Here is a 24109-nt window from a genome sequence, read left to right as displayed (position 1 = left end):
AATGGGTCTTCGACCCCACCTTGAGAAATGGAAAATACCTTGTGCCATGGCGCCCTTTGGCCGTAGATGCCATTGCGCCATAAAAATCCATCATCATCATCATCATCAACATGCATAAAACATAATGCGCACTACCTCAGACACACACGCTATGTAATCCCTCGCATTAGAACTAACTATAGCATTCAGATAACCTCTTATGTTGTTTCGGTTTTTAATAATAAACTGCCCTTCATCTACAACTTATTTGAGAATTTTAAAACTGTTCGTTCATTTAAACGTGTTGTTAGACTTTATCTTATTTCAACTGCTGGTACCTGACGTTTTCTTCCATTACCGTCGCCACGGTGGCTCAGTGGCTATGGTGCACAGTTGCTGACTCGAAAGACTCGAGTTCGATCTCGGCGGCGGCGGTCGCATTTCGATCGAGGCGAAATTCTAGAGGCTCGTGTGCTGTGCGATGTCAGTGCAGGCTAAAAAACCCCAGGTGGACGAAATTTACTGAGCCCTCCACTGCGGCGTCCTTCATAGCCTGAGTCGCTTTGGGACGTTAAACCCGATAAAGCCATTTTTTCCCAATTGCCTCATTGGCTAGATGCATTACGTGTCATCTCCTTGGTGCTTTGTTATTTAGTTCGTTATAAAAGGGTTATTTTTCATTTCATCAAATTAATTCATTACTTTTTTGTATTCATACATTTATAATTTTTCTAAACATGGTCGCACAGTGGTGCTATAAACGTATTCCTGCATTTCGTATCTTTACGTGGTGCCCAGAGCCCCGTCAGACAGTCCTATCTGCTTTTATTTGATGATAAAAAAATGAAATATGAATTTATATTCTGGAACTGTGGATTTCTCTACGGAATTTCTCCTGGCGTGCTCACCTGCCGGAATGCGGGACCACTAGGAAGAAGCGTCAGCTGTGGTGGCAACAACAGCCTCTGGCAGTATAAGTGTATGTTTTCTCTAGTTAACATCTTGTAGTGCCACGTGCGCCTTTCATGTGCGAAGCAAGCATGAAGGCCAGCAGACGGGCGAGAGCCTGAAAGGGCTGCAGGAGTATGCTGGAAGTGTTCAATGCACCTCACTTGCCTCGCATTAAATGCATTAATGAGGCTAGGTTAACCAAGAGGTCGCAGTATGGGGGAGTGAGTTTTCTTCTTCAGAGGAAGCATATATTTTACGCTCAATCGCCTGTGTTCTTCTGTCTGTTTCAGAGAACAAATCAACAGACGAAAGAACGAGTAAGTAACATAATTGTCGAATCAAGCTTGAGTGAAAATCGAGTTTACGGAGAGAAATGATCTAACTGAAAACTGACCCGATTACAAGGCAGATGGTATTCTGCCGCGACTACAGCAAGACTTCGGCGCAACTCGGGTGTGATTGAGGCATAACGAATTGAAAATGAATTGAAAGAACGCGTTTAGAACTTGGGTGCCTCAGGTACTGTCAGCAATAAATGAAACATGAGCAGTATGCTTGTAACGGCAGCACAAGAATACGAAAAAATGTTGCAGCAACCACCAAGCTCATTGTCTATTAAGAGTGAGGAGGAGGTGGAAAAACATTTAATGGCCAATAAAAGGTTCCGACTTAGCTGGTGGTTGGAGCCCTCAGTCTTAACTTCAGTGGCGTTTGGACTGAGAACAAATATGCGTAAAGGAACCGAGGCTTTCCACTGATTTTGTCTTGCAGAGCGCGCCCGAGGCGAAAAGTCCCCTGTGATGTAATCGTCGGAGCCTTTCAGTTTTGAGACCTTTTTTGTTTTGTTTCCTCTCGCAAACGATGCAGTTTCTAAATAACTGGACGTGCGCGACTGTTACAACTTTTTCCTAACCTGTCGCAACGTTTAATATCAGGGCATTGGATATTTAGCATATCTGTAAGCAACAGGACTGACTGACAAACGCCGTATAACTGTTGTCTTCTTTTTCCTCAGCGGGCCTTGCAAAATGATGTTATTGCACCGTTTGTGAAAGAACGTTTGGAACGCAGCTTTTTCACGCACCGTGCAGAGCTCATGGCCAAAATGCGAGCACCGGAGGGTCGACAGAGCTTGAGACGGAGCCAAAAAGTATTCTATAGTGCCATATACATCGCAAGCGATATACTACTGGTTTACAACAAATTGTGAACACATGTAAACAGTTGTGTTTGAGAAGCCTGAGTCACAATACGACACAAAGCATCAGCCGCCTCGAACTCGGAGCGAGAAGAACCAGTTGTGGAGCGCGTTATGGGCTCATCCGCGGACTGGTCGAATAAAGCCGAGCTGGCCGATGAGCCGTCTTACGAAAGAAAGATTCGGGGGGGGGGGGTGAATAACCTCGCCATCACCGCTTAGGAAAGGACGACTGAAGTAAAACAAAGGATATATGAACTAGAGGCAAGGCTTCGTGGGGACGGCTCCAGCAGTAATAAGCGACGGTCGAGTCGAACAGAATGTGCACGAGGAAGGCGAGAAAGCAGCGACCTGGCATCGTGTCGCTGCTACCGAGGATGACATTTAAGCATTTGGCATGGGACGCCATGGGCTTGCAGCCGACGGCGGACATGTAGACAGACTTATGTTTACCTGCACACAATAGGCCAATTGAGCAGTCCGAGAGTAGACTCAGTGCTCTAAGCCCGTGCTCTATGCGCAGCTAGGCTACGCAGCAATGGTCCCGCTAGAGAAGGCAGGGCTGAGCAACAACGTCCTGCGACGCATCCCAGTCACTGCGGGAGAAACAACTGACTTTGCATTGTGCTGTTGCCGCTGACACGGAGCCCGCTTCCTTTAAGTACAGTTACATTAGCCGCTGCCTTATTATCGCGTGGGGTCTGATGATGATGGGTATATAAAATGAATGTATTTCTAAAATATGGTTGACGACCATAGTGATTTATTAGGCATGGCCGAGACAGGAGAGGGTCGTCCTTGAAATATGTTTACTATATGCATAAATAGTCGCTAAAAAGAAAGTCCCAGTTGTGAATTTAGGGCCGCCTTATGTGCCTCGTTCATTTGTTAGTCTGGTTCAGCAAGAAGAAGGAGAACAGGCATTTCTTGTAGCCGCAAATCTTGCGAGCTCTGCCGTCAGCTATTCTCATGAGTCTTGTGAATGCTTTTCGCGAGAGAACTGCCAGCCGAATTGACACGACGTTACGGATTCGTACGCGAGCTGGACCGAAACGTGATCAGTATACTTAGGCGGCATTGCTTGGGGATTCCCTCGTTGTAGCTACATTGAAAGCGTATTTCGTAATTACAGAATCCGGTGGCCGTGGCACACCTTCAATGGGTGAGTTAATGTTTTTTGTACGTCTCTTAAAAAAAAAAAAACTGCAAGTCAAGTGCTGCGATGCGTAGAGATAAACCATCCGGCTCGCGTGCAGTAGGACCGTGGTTCGAATCGCAGTGCCTGCGCAATTCGCCATCGAATAAAAAATCCTACTTTCGATGAAACCAGGCCTCGGGTGCAGCCTGACCCTGGAGAGCAGAGGGGATAACGCGCTTTGTCACCAGAACAGGATTTGCCCAGCATGGTGTAGTACTCTTACACCGATTCCTGTATGAACACACCAACTAACCCACGGCCCGCAGCGCCTTTGGAGAAAAGCAGGCTGCGGTTAGCCCCACTACGAGGGTAGCAAGAATCTGGTGATATGGAGAGGCCGTGATTGTAAACTCAATCTGAAAACGCTTAATGCTTGACAGTGGCGGAATGAGGCAAGTCTGGCAGGGCTGTCAGTGGAACTAGCGGGTACTAAGTGGGATGTTAATAGCTTAATGAGGTTAGAGGGATGGACGAAACATATAGAGTGCTAGAAGGCGGCCTCGTGCCATGCAATCGTGACTCAACGGGCAGACGAGAACTAGGATTTGGATTTCTCATCAGTTAGAATATTGCTGTAAACATAGGGGAATTCTGCAGTATTTACGACACGGTGCCAGGTATCGTTGTAAGGTTAATAACCGGAACGAATTAAAGGTGCTGCAGGCCTACGCACCTACATCCAGCCATGATGACTTGATCGTCGAACGCTTCTCTGTAGACGTGGCATCTCCGATCGGTAAAGTAAAATTAGTGCACACTGTAATGGAGGGAGAACTCAATATCATGTCAGGCAAGCGATAGACAGGGGGCCGGGCAGTGGGTGAGTATGGTACAGGTTCTAGGCAACGCTGAGGAGAGTTATTAGTAGAGCTGGCAGAAGAAAATAATTTTCGGATCATCAATATATCCTGCTTCCGCAAATGGCATAACCGGACGTGGATGAGGAAGAGCCGGAAAGGCGAGGCTAAAAAGAAATAGGCTTTATATTGTGCGCGCATTCTTGCATCGAACAGGATGTAGAGCTGGAAGGGTACTTCAAATTTTTAGTTTAGAAATATGCAGTACTTTCTGAAGCGTTTATTGCTTTCGAATGGAAAAATTAGTAAGCGTTATATCTAGCCTTACTTGTAGAGCATAAAATATAACGGTGGCACAATTCCTGCATTTTATTAAGAGTGTCACAATAAAATGGCGCACATCGCGGAAATGTGTTTGAAGATATGATCTGCATGAACAACCCACAAAAAGGTTTTGTTTTAAATATCAGGACACTCGACGAAAAGGAGTGAGTAAAAACCTTCTGGTTATTTTGCCTTGGCATTACATGCTCGGTCCAATACTCTTTTGTCTTTATTTCGACTAGGATATTACGAAGTCGCCTTCGTCCCCTGACTATTTCCGATCTCTTCCTCTTTTTCGATGTTCAACCCAGTATTTTTCCTTCCATAGCTCGCTCAATTTAAGCTAAATTCATTTTGTTTACTTTTACGTGTGTGCCGCGAACGTAGTATCAGTATGAGACAACTGTTATGCAATTTAATTTTGGCGGAAAATGAAAAGTTGTTATTTATCAACTGACAAAGTGTGCCAAATGCACTCCAACCCTATTCTTTCTTTTGTAGTGATTGCACTCCCCGTGTCCGAATCCGCAGTGACTACCTGCCCTTAGCAGACGTGTCCCCTGCGAGCATCCAATGCATCGCTGCCTACTATCGTAAACAGTTGTTTCCTTCCTAGAGTGTTGAGGATTACGTTAGATATGTTCTTGGTAAGTATTAGCCCCACCGCTCTACTTGCCTGTATGGGTCATCGATCGATCTTTGCAATTAGGACCCTGAGCAAAATCGCGCAGCGCCATTATCAGTATGTATTTTTCACAAGCATTTATCCCCAACTCTTCCTAATCCAGCCCTGTGAATATCTCCTGTATACACACGGTGAATAGTACTGAAAAGATCATTTCTTTCATGGCGCCCTCCTTTGTTGAGCTTAAAACGGTAAGAAAATGAGGGCTCGTTGTAGCGCGCATATGAAAGAAGGAAACGGTCACCGAAAGCAAGGAAAGCTTTTTTAACTTCTGGCTGCAATGACTGTCCTTCGTAAGTATCCCCCATCGTTGACTGCTTAACAAGTGCTCTGGCAGACTTGGCGCAAGCGGTGGCATAGAGGGTTCTCGCACCAACGAGCAAGCAGAGTTTGACTTGTGGCAGAGGAGGGTGTCTTATGCACCCTACTAGGTTACATTAGATTACGCTGGCAATAAAAACCATCAACGTGGTAGGTTCGTCAAGTGCCCCATTAGCTGAGTTGGCAGATCACTATACGCGACACGGGGTGGTCGTGGGTTGGGGTCCCAAAGACGGATTGTGTTTTTTCCTTTTGTAGTTTCTGATGATTTATCTTTCAGTGAAGATTTATTACTTTACTCATTGGCCAACACAGCAAATAAAAAACAAACAAAGATTTCCTCTTTTCTTGGTTTGACTGGCTATGTGCACCATTCCTGATTGGCATTTTGTCATTGTTTCTTCTGAAGAACAACGATGGGTGCGCAACCGTTAAAGATATTTTACAGAATCCTTGCGTAGGCCACTCCTACACGCTGGTTACAAATCGCTTGCATGATTGCTGAAGTTTAGACTGAGTCTTGTAATATGTGAAGGCTATTTGAAGAGGTTGGTTATAGTGTGCGCATTGCTCTATTACTTGATTGATGGCACGCATATGGTCTATTCTCGAGCAGCTTCTCCGAAAGCAAGTTTCGTACTTTGGTTGACTCATGTATAAGGTTGATCTAATCCGATTACCTTAGTAAATACATTAAATACTTCCTCGTTCTTTACTGACCGGATGTCGTCTACACAACTGGCTTCATCATCAGTATTCTGAGTATTTAGGCTACATTAGCTGCTATACCAGTTGCTTTGTGCTGTCGTCTCTCTTCATCTTCTGTTCTGTTTTTTGGCGCCTTTTAAATATATAACGAACATTAAAAAACCAGCCCAGCAGCAAGTTCTCATAATACTGTAGAGATATGCGTTGAATTATTCGGCCATTTCAGCTATCTCGTCCGTACTGGTACGGGCATTACCCTTTCTGTCACTTAGGGCGCAGCCCCTTAGATGTTTGGCTATGTGGCCTGATGTGGCCACACGTGCGACATTGTCACAATGCTCTTTTAATCTTTGATTCATACAGCGGCCACGTAGCCAAACAGTGAGCAAACAGTGCAGGGATTGTAAAGCACAAGATGACATCGCACTTTGTGAACCAATGTACACAGAATGCAGCGTCGTGAGAAAAAAACCGTGACGCACCAACAAGAGAGATACTGCGGGCACGTGACCGTAAGATTACAGGACGGTTGTATTGGCGCACCCTCAGCAGCATTGTCCTAATGAAACTGGCAGTGGCTTAGCTCGGCTATGCCAGGATAAACGTAGAGATAGCTAAGGCATAGCTTGGTCAGCCTTGGTTAATCTTGATTGCAAGTCAGGGCTAGTCTGGTTGTCTCGCTAGTTGTTTTCACGTAATTGGTCACGTGGTTTGTCACGTGGTGCGGTGCGACCACGGTGGGAATGCGAGCACGGTGAAACTGTGAGTTCGTGGCCAATGTAGCTTTCGCAACAAAAGAAATCAAGTATCTCGATCGTGAAATTTGCGCGTGTCAGTTATCCGTAGACACTAGTCCATTCCTTGCATGTTTTTGTGCGATTTTTCCTTTCTGGTCACCAGTGGGTATAAAAGGCCTGCTGGTCGTTCAATAACTAGTTGTTTTTCAGCGCTCTGCTTGTAGAGTGTCTTGTTCTTATCTGAGCCTTCTCCTGTGCCGTCAGATGCGCAGAAATTATGGAAGTGAAAAAAAAAAAAAACTCGCCGAATGGATTGTGTAAAAGCAACCCACTCAGTGTGCATTTTTAGTTAGACTTCCATCATTGCCTGATACCTGCAAACCTTCTCTGAGCACCAGTGAAGACGTGCTATAGGCGGATGCAACTCGAGGGCGCAGCGGCTCTTATGAGGGGCGTATTTTAGCCCTACGCCTGCAGTTAGCTTTTGCAGTCCATGTAACTTCGCAACAGCCGGATACAACTTGAGGACGCAGAAGCTTTTCCCCGTCAAAGGACCGTCTTCTAACCAATGGCGTCAGCCGATTCTCATGACGCCGCTAGTGTGACAAAGCAGAGAGTGGTAGATGAAAAGGGATAATACCTTCCCTCTATGGTCGGAGATAGAATCCTCTCTCTATTGTAGCGCCGCTCCCTGCATTGTCACGCTAGCAGGTGAGGTGAAGGTGAAGGGGAGGTGACTTTTCTCCCAGCGCAGTTAATTTACTTTATATACTTGCATGTCCTAACGACGTTTGAGGAATGTCCTCTTCTAATCACCACCTTCTACTCCTTCTAATCCTAGTTCTAATACCTTCTAATCACCAGTTTCCTAATGTTTTAATCACTTTTCAATTGTGCTCCACGTGTGACGTAGCCGTCTTTTCGATCGACCAATCCGGATTTTTTGCTCCCAACAACTACCCCAACTCCGGCACCGGATTCTCTGCAGAACACGAGCCTTACGCTGTCGCGCAAAGATATATCTGACGTCAGCACAGTTCGTGGGAATTGAATGCGGCGGTGATGCCTGTCTTTCATTGTTTTTTTTTATTTTCTAGATTATTTACCAAAAGCTCCGTTTTCAATGAAAGTATGGCTTCTTTGTTATTCGAACGCGGTTATCAATCGATATCTTCAATTTTGTCCTCAAGCGGTCGCTCCGCGAACAACTGAGAGAGGTGAAGCAGAGAGGAACACAAGAGAGAAGGTAAAGAAAGCACGCCCACCGCGGCGAAGTGCCTATGGGTCATGTTAATTATGTGCTGCCCGGAGCATTGTCATTCGCAAGCCACCAGCGATGATAATGATTGTGGCTCGTACGCTGCTGGTGACGATGGTGCGTAAGTATTACCAGATTGTCTTAACCAGCTCGTAGAACTAATTTAGGTGTGATAGGCGACTTTCAACTCTTTCAAGTTCAGTTTTCTGAGACACCACTTTTAATTGTGAGACATGTGTGGAATATTGTAACATATTTATTTAATGTGAATGGTCTAATCTTCCGATGCGTAGAAAAATCGTGCTTTTAAAGTCTGTCCTGCGTTCGCACTGAGCACTTAAGACTTCCATGGAAAACTAATGCGCTGCAGGAAACAGAAAAAAACTGCAAGGTACCGAGGAGGGATCTGCAGATATATTGACTGTTATGTCCCCAATTTCAGAAAAAATGCAAAAACTTTCCATTGAAAAAATACGCTCGTCCAGAATTTCTGGGTATGTAGATAGTGATAAAATTAAAATTTTCGGAGATAGCTGTGATTGCGGCCCCTATAGAAGCATTTAGCCTATTTATTAGGACGCCTCAAAATGCGGACACTTTCTGCGACTTTCTGCGTCTGCTGTTCCCATCTTGTATTCATTAGCCAACTGAAAACTACCCGAATATAATGGGCGCGGCTTACGAATTTATTGATTTACAATAACCTTGAAGACCCACTAGGGGTAATACTTAAAGGGGTGACATTATTGTACACTCAAAGAGAACACAGAATTGCAGAATGCAAAGATTGCCTATTTAAATAGTAATGTGAAAATATTAATTAGGACCCCTTAGGTACATTTCTACTATTTATTATGAGGGTTCAATATGTGACGTGATTGTTGTAAAATACGACGAGGATGGCAAGGATTATTTTGCAACATTAAAATTTGTAGAGGCATTGTCGAGTCTCTCCGATCTCATATCACAACACATACTACCGTCAATTGGAATTGCGGAAGATTGCACCGAAGAGAACGTATTTGCCGATTACAATACATTTATTAAGAATGTCATCCGCGGGTACACTGGGAATACATTGTACACGCACGTATTAAATAATACAACTACTAATGCGCATCTGCGAACGATTTTGAAGTTTATGACATGGATTCATGCTAACGTGATTTCCAAAGACCATTTGAAGCAACTGATAGATTTAAATGAAGACAAGACCGATGACAGTGATTCGGATGCCGAAATTAACACGGATGATATTGACTGTGAATCATGCCTGTCAGATGGTAATGAGAGTGACGTTCGCGACATTTCTGATTTTATTGACGACAACGGAAATGAACATTCGAAACCGGTGCACATTGAAAACGCCGAAAAAGCAGCCAAAACGACCACGGGTGACCTTGTATCAGAAGAAATGCACGGAAGTATTACAAGCGTAGTATAAATTAATAATAAAGGTAAATTGTTCCTTCACAGTTTGCGTACGTGTGTGTTCCATATGTCACGGCGACGCTAACGTGATTTCCAAAAACCATTTGAACCGATGACAGTGATGCCGAAATTAACACGGATGATATTGACTGTGAAGCATGCTTGTCAGTCTGATTTTATTGACGAAAACGGAGAGGAATGGCCTACACCGATGCACATTAAAAATACCGAAAAAGCAGCCAAACAACCAAGGGTGACCTTGTACCAAAAGACATGCACAAAAGTATGACGAGTGTAGCATAAATTAGTAATAAAGGTAAACTGTTCCTTCACATTTCGTACGTGCGTGTTCTCGTGTTGTATCAACTGGGGGCGTAATCCATATCAACTGGGGGGCGTAATCCACATTGAAGGAGTGTACGATGGGGGGCTAGTTGGTAATCCATGAACTAAGAACGAAAACCACGCAAAGGACGATACACAGGGAAGAAGTAGACAGGAGCGTACAAAGATAATCGGAAGGGCCAAAGACCAGAAAACACGTGAGGTCATCGAAGCCTGGCAGATTGATAGATATGGGCCCTAGAAGTGTGTAAGCGAGGCTTCGGTCTATCTGTACAAGAAGGAGCTCAGGTTCTTGAACTCGATAAGATAGAGTTTGCTTGTTGCGCATGCGTAGGGTTGGTGATGGAAGGAAGATGTGTTTCAATAAACAGTTGCAAGTCCGCGCTCGTCCTGTCTACTTCTTCCCTGTGTATCGTCCTTTGCGTGGTTTTAGTTCTTAGTTCAGTAATCCACATGTCGCGATCTATCGAGATAAGACCCCGTTGAGGCCTATAAGAGCGGCAGCCGGCGGACGGCAGCCCGTCACAATCGGCTCGATTGCGCAACGCACACGCTCTGCTAGACCACGCTCTGCGGCTCTGCCCGACCACACGTGCTTTACAGAGTCTCTGCGACGCTTCAGCGAGGCTAAAAAATGTAAGTGTTTGAAACATTTTTCCTTCCTTTTACACGTGCTCCAACGTGTTTTAAACGTCAACTTAAAGTTTGTAATGGTTTCTATGTGTGCAGGAGAATCATTTACCCCGCAAAGAAGGGCCAGGGATCATCCCGGGAAGGCTCACCCCCGGAACTATTTGGGGAATCATCGCAAGACAATTTTCACATTGGAATTTCCCAAGGTATTACTCCATTGTTGTTCCATAGGGCATGAGTCGAATAATATTGTTATTGTGCTTTAGAAATTAAGACAAACATTTACATTACAGGTGCATCAATGTTGGATGCATACTCCAAACGAATTCAGGAGGCCTCCGTGGCAATAGATGGGTTTCTTCACGGAACCCATCGTTTAATTGATGGCTGCGGAGGCGTCTTTGGGACGTGCTGCTTGAAAAACCGCTTGATGGAAATCAACGAACATCTGAACCCCTTCCTGGAGCTGGATATCGACCCCGTGGTGACGCCGTCCGTCGAGGAGGTGCCGGCAAGTCCAGTTACCAGGCATCGTCGATTGTCAATCTCCGCATCGACGACGGACCCACAGGTACCGGCCCTTTGTAAAGAACAAGACTGCTCTGTCGGGGATTATGGCATTGGTTTGAGGCTAAACAACGACAAGCCGAGCAACTACTGTGTTTTGGTGAATGCACTTCTAAAAGTGCATACATGTATAACAGAAATTTGCCTAATTGATAAATGTGAGTTTTCCGACGAAGGGAACAAAGTGAAATTTAACACCCCACTGCCATCTCTAAAAAGATTGCAGATGACAAGATGCGAGGCATCGGTCACAAGCACGAATGAATGCAATCTTGCATCGGGCGTCAATGTCCAATATGTAAATCTAAAGGATAATGTGTACCGATACACAAAGGATGTAAATTCGCAAGTTATTCGCACATCAGTACGCACATTTGTACATCCTCTCTACTCAAGCAAAACGTGTCCGGACAAGTGTCGTGCAAACTGTACGACATGCAAGTGGTCACCCCCGACCCCATTTATAAAGACAAAAAGCAACAACCCGCGACCATCCTTCCACCTCTTCCAAATGTTGCTGGCGGCACGTATAACCGCGACGTGAGTACTCTTAATACTTATCTGTTGTCACTGGAACACGATGAGGAAATTAAGCGGTACGACAACACGGTGCGCCATAAAAGAGCTCAGATGCCCGCACTGTCGGTTCCACTGCCGCCACAAAAGCAACAGACAGAGTACGAGGATGGAACTGGTGTTGCCAGTCCACTCATGACTGATACGCAACGACAACGCGTTGCCGAATACATCAAACTAAACACGGCTCATGCACAACGAGCACGCGAAATGGAAGCTCGTGGACTCTTGACCAGGGAACCCGCGCCTGTCGATATCTCCTCGGAATCTCCTCATATTGTCGAGATGGAATCTACTAGGCTACCCTTTAAAGAAGCCACACCGAAATATGTGGTGACAACGGAAGATTCTATTGCAACCAACAATGTTGAAAGTGGACCGATCAGGCAGAAAAAGTCCGCAAACAGTGAGATTTGTATCACCGATATCACAGAATCCACTCCTTCCGAATGTCCCACCCCAACCAAAGAAATCTACACAGCTACCGTATCTCCCATCTCCGACGTGTCAGACAATTGTGTAGAAACTATAAATTCAAGCACGGAGTCCGCTGTCGGAACTCCGATGTGTTTCATGTCCCCGTCGCCCGTAGCGTCTCCATTACAAACGGCCGACGGCACGATGCAACACATTACCAATGATGGGTTTGGACTCGAACTGCCTCCTCTATCCACGGCCATACCCTCGTATGAAAATATACTTCGAGGGAATTCCGAAACATCGAGGAATGGCAGTAAAAAGAAAAATGTTGAATTTGCGCCAGACCAGCCAAAAAAGTCTAAACGCAAATACACAAAGCGGGTTAAGACTGGGCGTGTGTGATAATATTGTGTAACATGTATTAGTGTCCTATGTATGTGAACATGCGTGCATTTATGTGAAACCTGAGTGACTTGTAATATTATATGTATGTGAAAAATGTTTGCTGCCTCCTCTATTCATGGCTATACTCTCCTATGAAATATACTTCGAGGGAATTCCAAGTCATCGAGGAATGGCGATAAAATGTTGAGTTTGCACAAGACCAACCGAAAAAAGTCCAAATGTAAATATATTATGTGTGTGAACATGCGTGCATTTGTGTGAAACTTGAGTGACTATTAAATGTATGTGAGAAATGTTTACAAGTGTATGAACATTGTGTAAATTGTTATAGCATTGACTGATTATGTGGTATATATATGCGAGAATGTATGCAATTGTGTGAACATTGTGTAAATTGTTATAGCGTTGACTAATTATGTGGTGTGGTATATATGTATGCGAGAATGTATGCAATTGTGTGAACATTGTGTAAATTGTTATAGCATTGACTAATTATGTGGTGTGGTATATATGTATGCGAGAAATGTATACAATTGTGTGAAACTTGTGATTGCTATAGAATTGACTGATCATGTGGTGGTAATAAATAGTTTCAGACTGGTATTCTTGTATTTGGCGTCGATAATTATAACCACAAATATATGTGGCACCATAAGACAAACACGAACGCGTGATATTAAAGGACGCAGGAGCCAAACAATGCCCAAACGTTTAACATATCACATACCAAATAATGCACCCCAGAGATGGCATGATCTCTGAAAAGAACGTCTGGATAAGACTTTTATTACGTCCTAACTATTTACCTAATTAAGCTAGGACCAAACAAATTACATTTTTGAAATCAGAGCAAAATTTGCAACAAGATAGATACCTCATTTGTTTAATTACATTAATAATTAATTATGATTACGCTTAGCTGAGTGTGACGTCACAGTTCTGATACAAAACCTAGTATGCGGCGAGCGGCCCGCTCGCCTAGGGGTTGAAACTCGATTTTGCCTCGGGGCTGAAAAATTTTTCGAGCCTCGCTGAAAACGCATTTCAACCCCCAGGCGAGCGAGTCGCCCGCCGCTACCTACTAAATTTTTTCAAGATCGTGACGTCACAAATCTATTATGCTCAATATCTCGGGAACTAATTATCCCTCATAACTTGGCGTGGGGCTAAAGCACGCCCCTCATGAGAGCAGTACCTAGCAGAGCAGCAGTTGGCATCTGTTGTAGCACTGGCCAACACCTCTCAAGTTCTTAATTGCAGCGCTGTGTTGTCGACTACTCTCTGTCCTCGCCGGCTGAAAGTGCTTAGATTCCTATCATAATGACGACATCGGTTGCTAGCCGTGAAGGCTTGCAAGGCACGTTTCCACGGCGTACTGCTGCCACGAGGCCTTCTAAAATCGAGGCCCGACAGTTCTTCAGTAGCGTACTTGATCATTACTTCATTTCTCACACTCCTTTTAAGGCGTAAGCTCTTAATGGCTCATACTTGTGGTGACCGTCTGTCCGTTACATCGCCACCTAGGTCACGCAATCTTGTGATGTCATCACAACCTGCCAACTGGACTGTAAGCAAACTGCCCTCTGTGGCGGGTGGCGTAATGAATACTTAAGATCACCGAAGGATCCGGATCCGCACAGGCTGCCATCGAACACACAACGTTCCAGCTCTTGTCGCAAGAATACCGCGAAGTTACGCTAGGTTAGATTAGGCTGGGTGGTTCTGAATGTAAAAGAATGTCGCCAGTTTTATCGAGGTTGGAAGAAAGATTGGACATATACAGTGCGCCACGTTAGTGTGTCGCATCTGTGGTTTACCTGACAGGAGGAAATATGACGCATGCTTTTTGATCAATGAAATTAAAGCCAGCGACATCGGTGATTTCTTCGACAATAACAAAGGACCGCAGTCGTCCTTGTTGAGGGTAACAGCGGGTGCGCAGATTGAAGGTGTTGCTGGATTATGCCTCTTAGGCCAGGGTGTGTACTAGTCACTAACTTATTGACCATTATTCGTCTATGTTCTTATCCTGGCTTTGACGCTGTCCTGGAGGAATATCGGCACTAACTTCTGACCACGTGACCACGTTACTGCGTGCCCGTTTGCCAAAAAATAACATTCGGTGCATTCAAATTTTCTGTTGATGACGGTCCCATGCAACACCAAGTGAGTGAACATGAGTGATTATAAAGCATAGACTTCGTGTCAAGTTCGTCGCATGTACGATTCCACGCCTGATGATATAGTTCGTTGAGTGCCGTCACTGCCATGTAGCAATAAGAGCAATTGGTTGCAATATGGGTACGACAGGGCTGTGTGTGCAAAATTGAGCGCAACAGAAGCCGCGAAAGTTTTGATAAACGCTCACAGCTCCTGAAATTGGGGAAATTAGGGAAGATAGTACTGAAATACTCGGCTTTCAAACTTAAAGAACCGTTTTTGAGCACTAAAAAGACAGCTTTGAGTACGTAGAGCTGTTTACAAAGACCAACAATATCTCTCCGTGCATTTTGGTCAGACTTTCTTTACATCTCTTATTCAAGCAGAGTTCGAGATTGAAATTTCCATAATTCAATTAAGGAATTCATGGATAAAGTTCGGTGAAGTTATTAAGTTAAGGTTAAGTTATCGATGAAATTGCAAACAAGCATGATGGGATGTAACTAATTGGACAATTGCAGAATGCTGTGGTCATGAAGTGCAGAAGCATCACATTGGTAGGAAATTAGCGTTATGAGAATGGCTTGATTTTGAACACCCTGCAGCAGTGATAAGTGCGTGGAGTTTCCCGATGACGTCAGCCAGTATGCTTAGTCAGTGCGAATCAATTGCCAACAAAGCGAATTTGGTGTCGATAGTTAGAAAAAGTTACGTATTCAAAGAAGCGTTTTTACTCCGTAAAAGCATATTACTTTGGGATGCGAAATATGTTCTGTATACTTTAAATCTGCACAAAAAATTACACCAAGAAATGTACGTTTGTTAGTTGCCAGAGCGGAGTGCCGACCAAAAGTGCTTAATGTTTGTTGTGTATGGAAAAGACTGAGGGTGCGAACAAAATATCACGAAATTTTTTTGGCGAGGTTCATTTCCAAACGAGTGAGACTAGACCAGCTTAGGTCACAGTTTAGATAGATAGATAGATAAAGAGCAGGAAGGAAAGGCAGAGATGTTAACCAGAAAGGGGTTGGCTACCCTGCACCGGGGAAGAGGAATTAGGGGACTAAAAGGAGGAAGAGAGAAGGGGAAAAAGGCATAACACACACACACACGAGGTCACCGTTTAAGTCGGCACTAAACTTCGAGATAAGGAGTCATTTGATTTTCAGCGCATAGTATAGTATAGTATAGTATAGTATAGTATAGTATAGTATAGTATAGTATAGTATAATACAGTACAGTATAGTATAGTATAATACAGTACAGTATAGTATAGTAATGTCGCCAGCACAACGAAGAGGATGGAGCCATTAAGACAGTTGGGCCGGTAATTTATATGAACTAAAAAGAGCGCTGCGAGAATCGAACATTGCGGTATTACTTTATTTAGTAAACCTTAAATTGGAAGATACACCGAGATACACACAGCTTGTTGCCTGCAAAATAAGAAATTCGTGACTAGGGATGAAGCACTGCCGACGTGTTTCAAACTGTGTGATTTAGAAAGTCAAATGCCTTGCTAGGGCAATGGACCCACATCTAGCACTGCAGCCTTTATCAATGGCAGTATTAATCTTGTCAAAGAAGGCTACTAAAGCTGGCAAAGATGTGCAGTTTTGTTAGTTATTCTATTAGGCAGCCTTGAAAACAATTTTTTTAAAACCTTGAAAAAATAAAAATTAGAATTTGATGCTAATTAGAAAAGAGACAGGGCCTCCTTCATAAAAAATGGGGGAAATTTGCCCTTTTGAGCCGAGACGGAAATATCCCAGTCTTAAAACGTAGGTTATTAATCTGACTAAGAGGTTCAGCAATTAGTTCTATCCATTTCACATTAAGTGAATGAAGCAATGCAGCGTGGTGTTTTACCTGCCAGACGTGGCCAGCCTACGGTGCAGAACTTCAGCACCTTGTCGGCTTCTAAACGCGCCTTTTCTGATATCTTCGGGTGCCCTGCCGTACGCAAGCTGCGCTACGAACAGCACCTGCAAGTAAGAGCCCAGCTGCAGGGTTAATTGTTCACCAGTTATACCGCCAGTTCATCAATGAGGGTAACACTTATTATTTTGAACAAAAAACAAGAAAAAGACTGAAATGAGCGATAAGTCATGGCCTCATGGCTGTCGCAAGAAAATAAACACATGCATTTGCATGTTCCGAAGGGGGATATCGAAATTCGCCATACAATGTGGGGAGGTTTTTTATAGGAGGCTGCTATGCATTTGTTTCGGTAAGAATTTTTTTTGTGGCATTTTGTGCCTAATAATTTGCCATTTTCAATAATTTTGGATTCGTAATATGCTTTATTGTGTAGGTGTTTGCAGCGCACACGAAACACCGTGTTTCGTGTGCGCTGCAAACACCTACAGCATGAAAAACCAACTAGCCCAAGAAAAGACGATTCTGGCTTTATTGTGCATATGAAATAAAGCTGTTCAGTGCCTTTGTATTCAGCACAATGAGATTGAAGTTTAGTACTAAATAGGCGTTGTTTAAGCTTTTGGGAAAGAATATTTTTTGCCATGCTTGGGATGAATCGTCTCGTGACCGAAAGAGAGAAACGTTTTTTTTTTTTTTGAAATCTGAAAGGGATAGATGTCATTTAGACACTTCTCTGTGGGAAGTGAAAAGATGTCAAAGGCGTGCGATGAGTCTTAATCGATGAGAGTTAGCGTTCGCCAGTTATATCGAGGATGCTATCAACCTCCGTACACGGGTGGATTCGTCTATGCCCTAGGCGGACCGGATCAAGCACGTCCTGAAAGGCATCGAAGCTGAAGCATTCCAGATGGTTATCGCCCGGAGCCCGACCACCGTTGCCGACATATTGACCCTGTGCCGGAGCTACGATGAGCTCCGCAAGCAGCGCATTTTGATGCGATCTCCATCCGTGCAGCCTGACTCGCTTTGCAGCTTCGCTATGCCGACCTCTAACAGCTCGCTGCTTGGCCAGATCAAAGACTCTGTGCCTGAGGAGGTGGCTGGACAGCTGCCACTTCTTCACGGCGTTCAGAGACCTCCCCTCTAACCGGGCTCCGACCCTCCAGACTGCGCATCGTGAGCAAGTGGCCGAAGCGCCACCATCTGTTTGCCCGCAGTCCCCTGATGAGGCGGCGCTCACATACGCCGACCCCGTCCGAAGACCCTTGGCCGACGCGTTTGTCCCCTTGTATCCTCCTGCGCAGCCGCCTGCCTTTCCATCCCGGCCGCCTTCTGCTCGTTAGAAGTGATAAGGTTCCTATTTGTTATGCGTGTGCTGTGCAAGGTCACGTTCCGAGTCCGCTCTCGCCGCGGGCTGCCACCCGCGGATGACCCACGAACCTGCGTCTGCGCGGCGCGCCCGCCTCGTCCGCCGTCTCCCGAACAGCCTGACGCTTCCGATCGCCGCCCGTATGCACGCCGCCGTTCGACATCCCGATGCAAGAACTGCGTATACGGGGGCAAGTTTAAGGCCGTCCCCTTCGAATGCGCTCGACGCTTCTGTGGAGGGCGTTACCCTTGTCGATACTGGCGCTGCTGTGTCTGTGATGAAACAGCAGCGCCAAGAAGGGCGAGGTAGTTGGGAAAACTTCATATTGGGGACGAATTGCTTTGTACAAGACTTGGTAGTTTCAAAATTCTTTTGTCCAATAATAATTCACGGCTTTTGTGTAGGTGCGTTAAAAAATAATTCAAGTATTAAGAACTGCATTTGTGCAAGTTTGAGAATGATCAGGAGTGTTCAATTTGCTTTTCCATCAATAACCAGAAATCGTAAAGACGTCTAAACTGAGCAGAACTCGCTTATTTTTGGTAGGGACCTAGTGCAGTTTTATCAAGCGCGTCTGTCTCCTTAGCGTTGTCCCTTTATGGAAGCAGAGAAAGTGTAGGCTTGAAGGGGGAGCTGAAATTTTAATAACGGCTATGTTAATCGCTTTAACGAAATTTCATTGCAGTGGAGCCCGAAGAAACGTCGAGTGTTGGAGCGGAAAGTAAGTCGACTTTCAACGAATTCACATGATGTTTTTGCTTACGATGAGGCGGCTGTAAAAAAATTCAGAATCTGGAGGTTGCGTTTCAAAATGCGAATCTTGTCAATGGACCGCGTGTACAAAGAATTCAAAAGAACACCAATCTTCTCTAGTGTGCACACGAAGAATGCAAGGAAGTATGTTATGATCTGCTTGTTTAGATATTCTTATAAAGGTATTAAACAACTAGCTTGCACAATTCGCGATAGGCCCAGGGATACTGTTTAAGCTCTTTGTTTGAAGACAAGTAAAACTAAAAACGGCGCCTTCTAGACAACGGTAGCGGGAGCTTTGTGGAGAAATTTATTAGCTACGCCAGAAAATGAGAGAAAAATTAGTTACGTTTCAAGCTCAAGGAAGAGTTACTTTAACATGGCCCATGAGATTGATTGCGCGACGGGAAGACGTGGCATTCTGCACGGAGCCGTGTCCTCCAATATCCTGGTCGGAAAAATTGTTCAGAGAAATAACAAAGGAAAAAAGCGGATGACATTGGCTATGTTTTCATTTTGCGTTGAGAAGGGTTGAGTGCAGGGTAAGGAAAGTTGTGGCCAAATTAAGGCGGTCAGTATGATCTTGCTTTTATTTCAGAATTGCGCGCTCAACCGATTGCATACGCAAATTCAGGTGCTCTATGTTCTCTACAATGTTGGACACGTAAAGCAGAATTCCGTATGTTTGAGGACATTTCAGTTCGAGCCGGCGAATTTTGTCGGGCTTGGTCGTATTGAAAAAAAAAAATTTCTCTGGGTGCATTTATTCTTGTTCTGTTTGAAAAGAGTCGAAATTCAGTACTAAGGAGTCGATAGTTTTGTAATATCGGCATAGTGAGAAGTTTAAATGCTGAAATTATAGCTTCGTGGAGAGTGCTAACACTCCTCATCGAGCCGTATGGACGATGCTGAAACTAATTACGTTCTGAAAAGTGTACATTTTGTGGGTTGCAAAGCAGTGTGTGTCAATGGCCGTGTTCGAGAACGACAGAAATGTGCAGTGTTGGGCTCTATACTGATATATATAACACGAAATAGTGGTTATTTCATAATAAGGCTCGTAGTTTACAAAGAGCCAGAAAATGTAAAATGGCGGTTGTAAACGTACTTATCTCGGGTCAAATGGTTTAAGTGGGAGAACAGTTCAAGACATTGACACATTTGTTTCTTTTCGACTGGTAGGTGAATAGGAGGAGTGGCAAAAGTGTCTTCCTAGAAAGGAACATAAGCCATTGAAACGACTTGGATCGCGTATTTTCAGGAACAAAAGGGGAACCGGAACAAAAGGCAGCAGGGTTTTATTTTAACAAAGAAAGGATTGTTGAAAATTGAACATGTGGGCAGCTTAAGTCAAGCGATTGAACTATATTGGAGGGAAAATTTACTCCACTGTGAAATAATTAAGCAACCAGCGTTGGAAAGTTTGAAAAATGGACATGGAAGCGGATCACGGGCTTCAGTTCTGTTTACATCCACCACAAGATGCTAGAAGCCACATGAAAGCTTTTGCTGCGAAATATGTATAACGATTTTATTATCCATAATTCTTGTTAGAGGACGATGCTAAGAAAATTAATTACAGGCAGTGAAAAGAAGACTTAGCAAAAGATGTGGCCTGATTTTGTTTTGCTTTATATTTTTCGAAATGCACAACAAAGCAGTTACTCTCCAAACTCAAGCTGTAGCTTATCAGTAGCAACTGAAAACTTCAACGAGACAAGAATCTTGTGGCAGGAACAGCGCAGCACGAGACAAAGTAGGAACATGCGGGACGCGACGCTGGGAGCAGCAGTCTACCCGACGAGTCTGCTATCCAGTGTCGCAGAAGGGATTCTGCAAGCACTCTGAGGCAGAAAATATGTCACACCGACATCAGAAGAAAGGAAGCCGTATGCGCTCATTCCTTACATTCGTGGCATTTCTCACAAGCTCAAAAAGGTAGGCGCAAGAGCTGGCATTAAAGTGCTCATGTCAGCACCCAACAAGTTAAGAAGCCTGTGCGGCAAAGTCAACAGCGAACAAAGAAAAAAATCAATGCATGAAAAAAAGCACTTGACGAAACATGTGAATTGTGTGAACAGCGTTGTGTATGAAATACCTCTGTCATGCGGACGCATCTACATTGGTCAAACTGGGCGCTGTTTAAATGAACGGCTTCAAGAGCACAAAAGATCCCTAAAGGGCGCCATCAGCAGTAAATTAGCAAAGCATCTCGAAGAGAGTGGATGTGCTCCGCAGCTTAACAACGCAAAGGTTATCGCATCATATTTTGATCAACGGGCCAGGGAGATTGAAGAAGCCTTCAACATCCGAAAAAAGAGCGGCGTTTGCGTCAGCATACCTTCGATGGCGCTTAGTGCCAACGAAATTGATTATCTGTGTGCGTTGTCCTAATCTTTTTACCACGTGTAGGTACATCTTATGTGTTTTTTGCTTATGTCTTTTCCTTCTTGCACGAGCGAGATGTGTATATATTCGACGAGCGTGCATTAAAAATCTGGTTGTTAGTCAGCGTCGTGTCCCGCCTGTCCCTTCTTTGTCTCGTGCTGCGCTGTTCCTGCCACAAGATTATGCACCAACCAGCCCAACTTTTCACCTTGCTAGAGACAAGAACAAACGACCTGCTCAAGGACAGCATGACAGCCAGATAAAGAACCTGAAGAGGCAGGCGCTAAGATTATTAAGTCCGACGTTTTTGGTTCGAAGATCCGGTTAGGCTGGCAACAAGAATCGCACAAAAGCGAATGGAGATGGGAAGCGGTAATTTTATTACGACTACTTTCTTCTTTTCGTCCTGTGACTAAGTGATATCGGTTCCGTTTGATGTTTGTAGCAGGCTATCAGGTAGTGAAGGCAGTTTTGTCGATGACTCGCGAAACATAAACGGAGGACTGCAATATCTATAAAACGGCAGCAAATGTCTCGTAACTAAGCGCGCCATTAGAAACAATGACTAAATGAAGTGAATCCAGGCTCACAGTGGTCTCTTCTTTCCGTGCTGTTTTATGATGATGTATGGCAGAATTTTACGCATCTTTTCTTGAGAGGTAGGGCGAATTTACTTCTCTTGCAAACAGAAGGTGAGGAAGTTTCCACTTTGCATTTTGGAGGTGCTTTACTATTCATTGTGTGGCCCTCACAACCATTTGGTGCCTCAACATAAAAGTACAAAATCTAACAGGACGCCCCAGCAGCATCAGGGACACCAGGAGCGTTATGCCCAGTGTGTGAAAACGATATTCATATACAATAACTGCACTGTCAACTAAATTGTGATCAATGCAGTATGTTGGTTTGTCCGAGGATGCCTAGAAAAACTGTTGGCGGAATCAAAAACGCATTTTGTTCTTTTTGCAGCCACACCAACGATTCCTGCCTTAAGTAAGTGGAAATCATTTGCCTAGTAGTGGTTTCTATAAAATGTCCGTGCTATTAATACCCTCATAAAAGAAAGCCGCATGATGGAATGAATTATAGAGGTTTTTCACTCAAACGTCATTCGGGTCTCATACAAAAGTCCTACGGATGCAAATCTTCCTTACAAGAACGTACAATTGCCATACAGTTGTTCAACAATAATACTTTATTGTATGACAAAGCTTGTATCAGGTCATTGCACCATGCAGCTACATTCAGTAGGCTATTCTGAGAAAAATCTGCATTTTGAGTGCTTTGCTGTAATTCGCGGGATCAGTTTTCACTTTGTTTATGAAATCTGTTATGAAAAGTATAATGATTGTGTGACAAGAAGGTAATGAACCTTCGGATATTCTGATATTTCGGATACATGGTTCAGTACAGGCTGAGGTAGTTTCGAAGCACATTTGTAATATATCATTCATTGCTTTTGTAATGGGGCGTTTTTTTTTTTCAGAATCGGACTGTTGTCAGGTTCGCGCTGACTGCTGTAGACAAATTGTGGTAGCGCTGTTTATAGAAAATGCTTGTGCATCGTGTGCTCTGATAAAAAAATTTCAATAATAATTTGCAAGTCTTGAGCCCTAGAGTTCAATTTTTTGGAGGCATTTGAGCATTCCCGTTTGCGAAGCGCAAGGCGAAGAAATGTAGGAAGTATCTCTTTCTCGATATCATTTTAATGTAACCAGATAATGATTAACTTTGAAGGGAGCTGAATATTTCAATAATGCGCATGTGAATAACATTAATGAAATTTCATTGCAGCGCTGCCAGAAGAAACATCAAGTGTTGGAGCAGAAAGTAGGTCGATTTTCATTGTGTTTACTTGAAGTTTCTTCACATACCGGGGGGCTGCTGTCAAAAATCAGGAACTGGAGGTTGCGTTTCAATATACGAATATCTGAAAAGGAAAGCATCTAGAAACAATTAAACAGAGCAGGAAAGTTCTATAAAGTGCACAAGCAGAATGCTAGGATGATTATTAGGATATGCTTGTTTAAATATTAATAAAAGGCATTAAACAACAAGATTGCACATTCGCTAGGCACCAGTCATACTTGTTTGGCTTCTTTTGAGGAGAAGTAAGCACCTGAAAGACGCTCTCTTCTATGTAATGAGAGCGGCACATTTGTGGACAAATTTATTAGATTTGCTGAAAAATAAGAACGAACTAGTTACGTTTCATGCCTGATGAAGACAGTAACCTTAACTTCGCCCGTAAGACTTGTTACGACCGTAATTGTCACTTTTTAAGCGCAGCAGTTCCCTAAAAATTTCTGATCGGTAAATTTATTCGCAAGAATATCCGAGGAAATAAGGATAACAGTGACAGTGTTAGGAGTGTGCACTCACAAGAATTAACTCCAGTTTAAGGAAAAGCTGTTGGGAAATTTAGCCGGCGAATATGATCGAGCGTTTAATACTGTATAAAGAACGCAACCTGTTGCCTTCGCTGTTTGGGTACTATGCATGGAATGTGGTGCACGTAAAATCAGTATTGTTTATATTTGGGATTGTTGAGTTTTAACCAGCAAATTTCGTGTCTTGCTCATATTGCGTGAAAATATTTCCTGCTTATGCAATTATTCGGTACCTGCGTGAAGAGAGTCGAAGTTGCGTACCATGGAATCGATAGTTACTGTTTTACGAAAATTTTGAAAAGCTTAAATGCGGAGATTTTAGAGTCGTGGAGAGTGTTAACACTCTTCAGAAAGCCGCATGCACGTTGCTGAAATCACTCAAATTTTGAGGCGTCTATATGTATTGTTGCAATGCTTTGTGTGTAAATGGCCGTGTTCAAAAACAGCAGAAATATGGAGTGTTGAGCTATTTTCGGAAATTGATAAAAAGATGAATAGGAGCAGTGAAAATCTTTTCTGAATAAAAATCTTAAAACGCTCAAAACGGCATGGACCGCATTTTATCAAGCACGAAACGAAAAAAAGCGGGTGCAAAAGGAACGAAGCTTTCGGTCTATTCATGTATGCAACAATTG

The 24109-nt window shown here is 43.8% G+C and overlaps 1 protein-coding gene across 1 annotated transcript in view; it reads left to right on the top strand.

Annotated features, from left to right (window-relative positions):
* The window catches only part of LOC144101616 (uncharacterized), a 73718-nt gene that overhangs the window by 42434 nt on the left and 7175 nt on the right, over positions 1 to 24109 (top strand). Inside the window, exons 12-16 of the mRNA XM_077634759.1 lie at positions 1221 to 1247; positions 3261 to 3290; positions 18629 to 18664; positions 22054 to 22077; positions 22879 to 22914. Coding sequence (XP_077490885.1) covers positions 1221 to 1247; positions 3261 to 3290; positions 18629 to 18664; positions 22054 to 22077; positions 22879 to 22914 — 153 coding nt within the window. The remainder of the gene's footprint in view (positions 1 to 1220; positions 1248 to 3260; positions 3291 to 18628; positions 18665 to 22053; positions 22078 to 22878; positions 22915 to 24109) is intronic.

The sequence above is a fragment of the Amblyomma americanum genome, chromosome 8 (assembly GCF_052857255.1).
Source record: "Amblyomma americanum isolate KBUSLIRL-KWMA chromosome 8, ASM5285725v1, whole genome shotgun sequence".
Classification (NCBI taxonomy): domain Eukaryota; kingdom Metazoa; phylum Arthropoda; class Arachnida; order Ixodida; family Ixodidae; genus Amblyomma; species Amblyomma americanum.
Note: the sequence above shows the minus strand (reverse complement) of the source record. Positions and strands in the feature narration are given on the sequence as shown.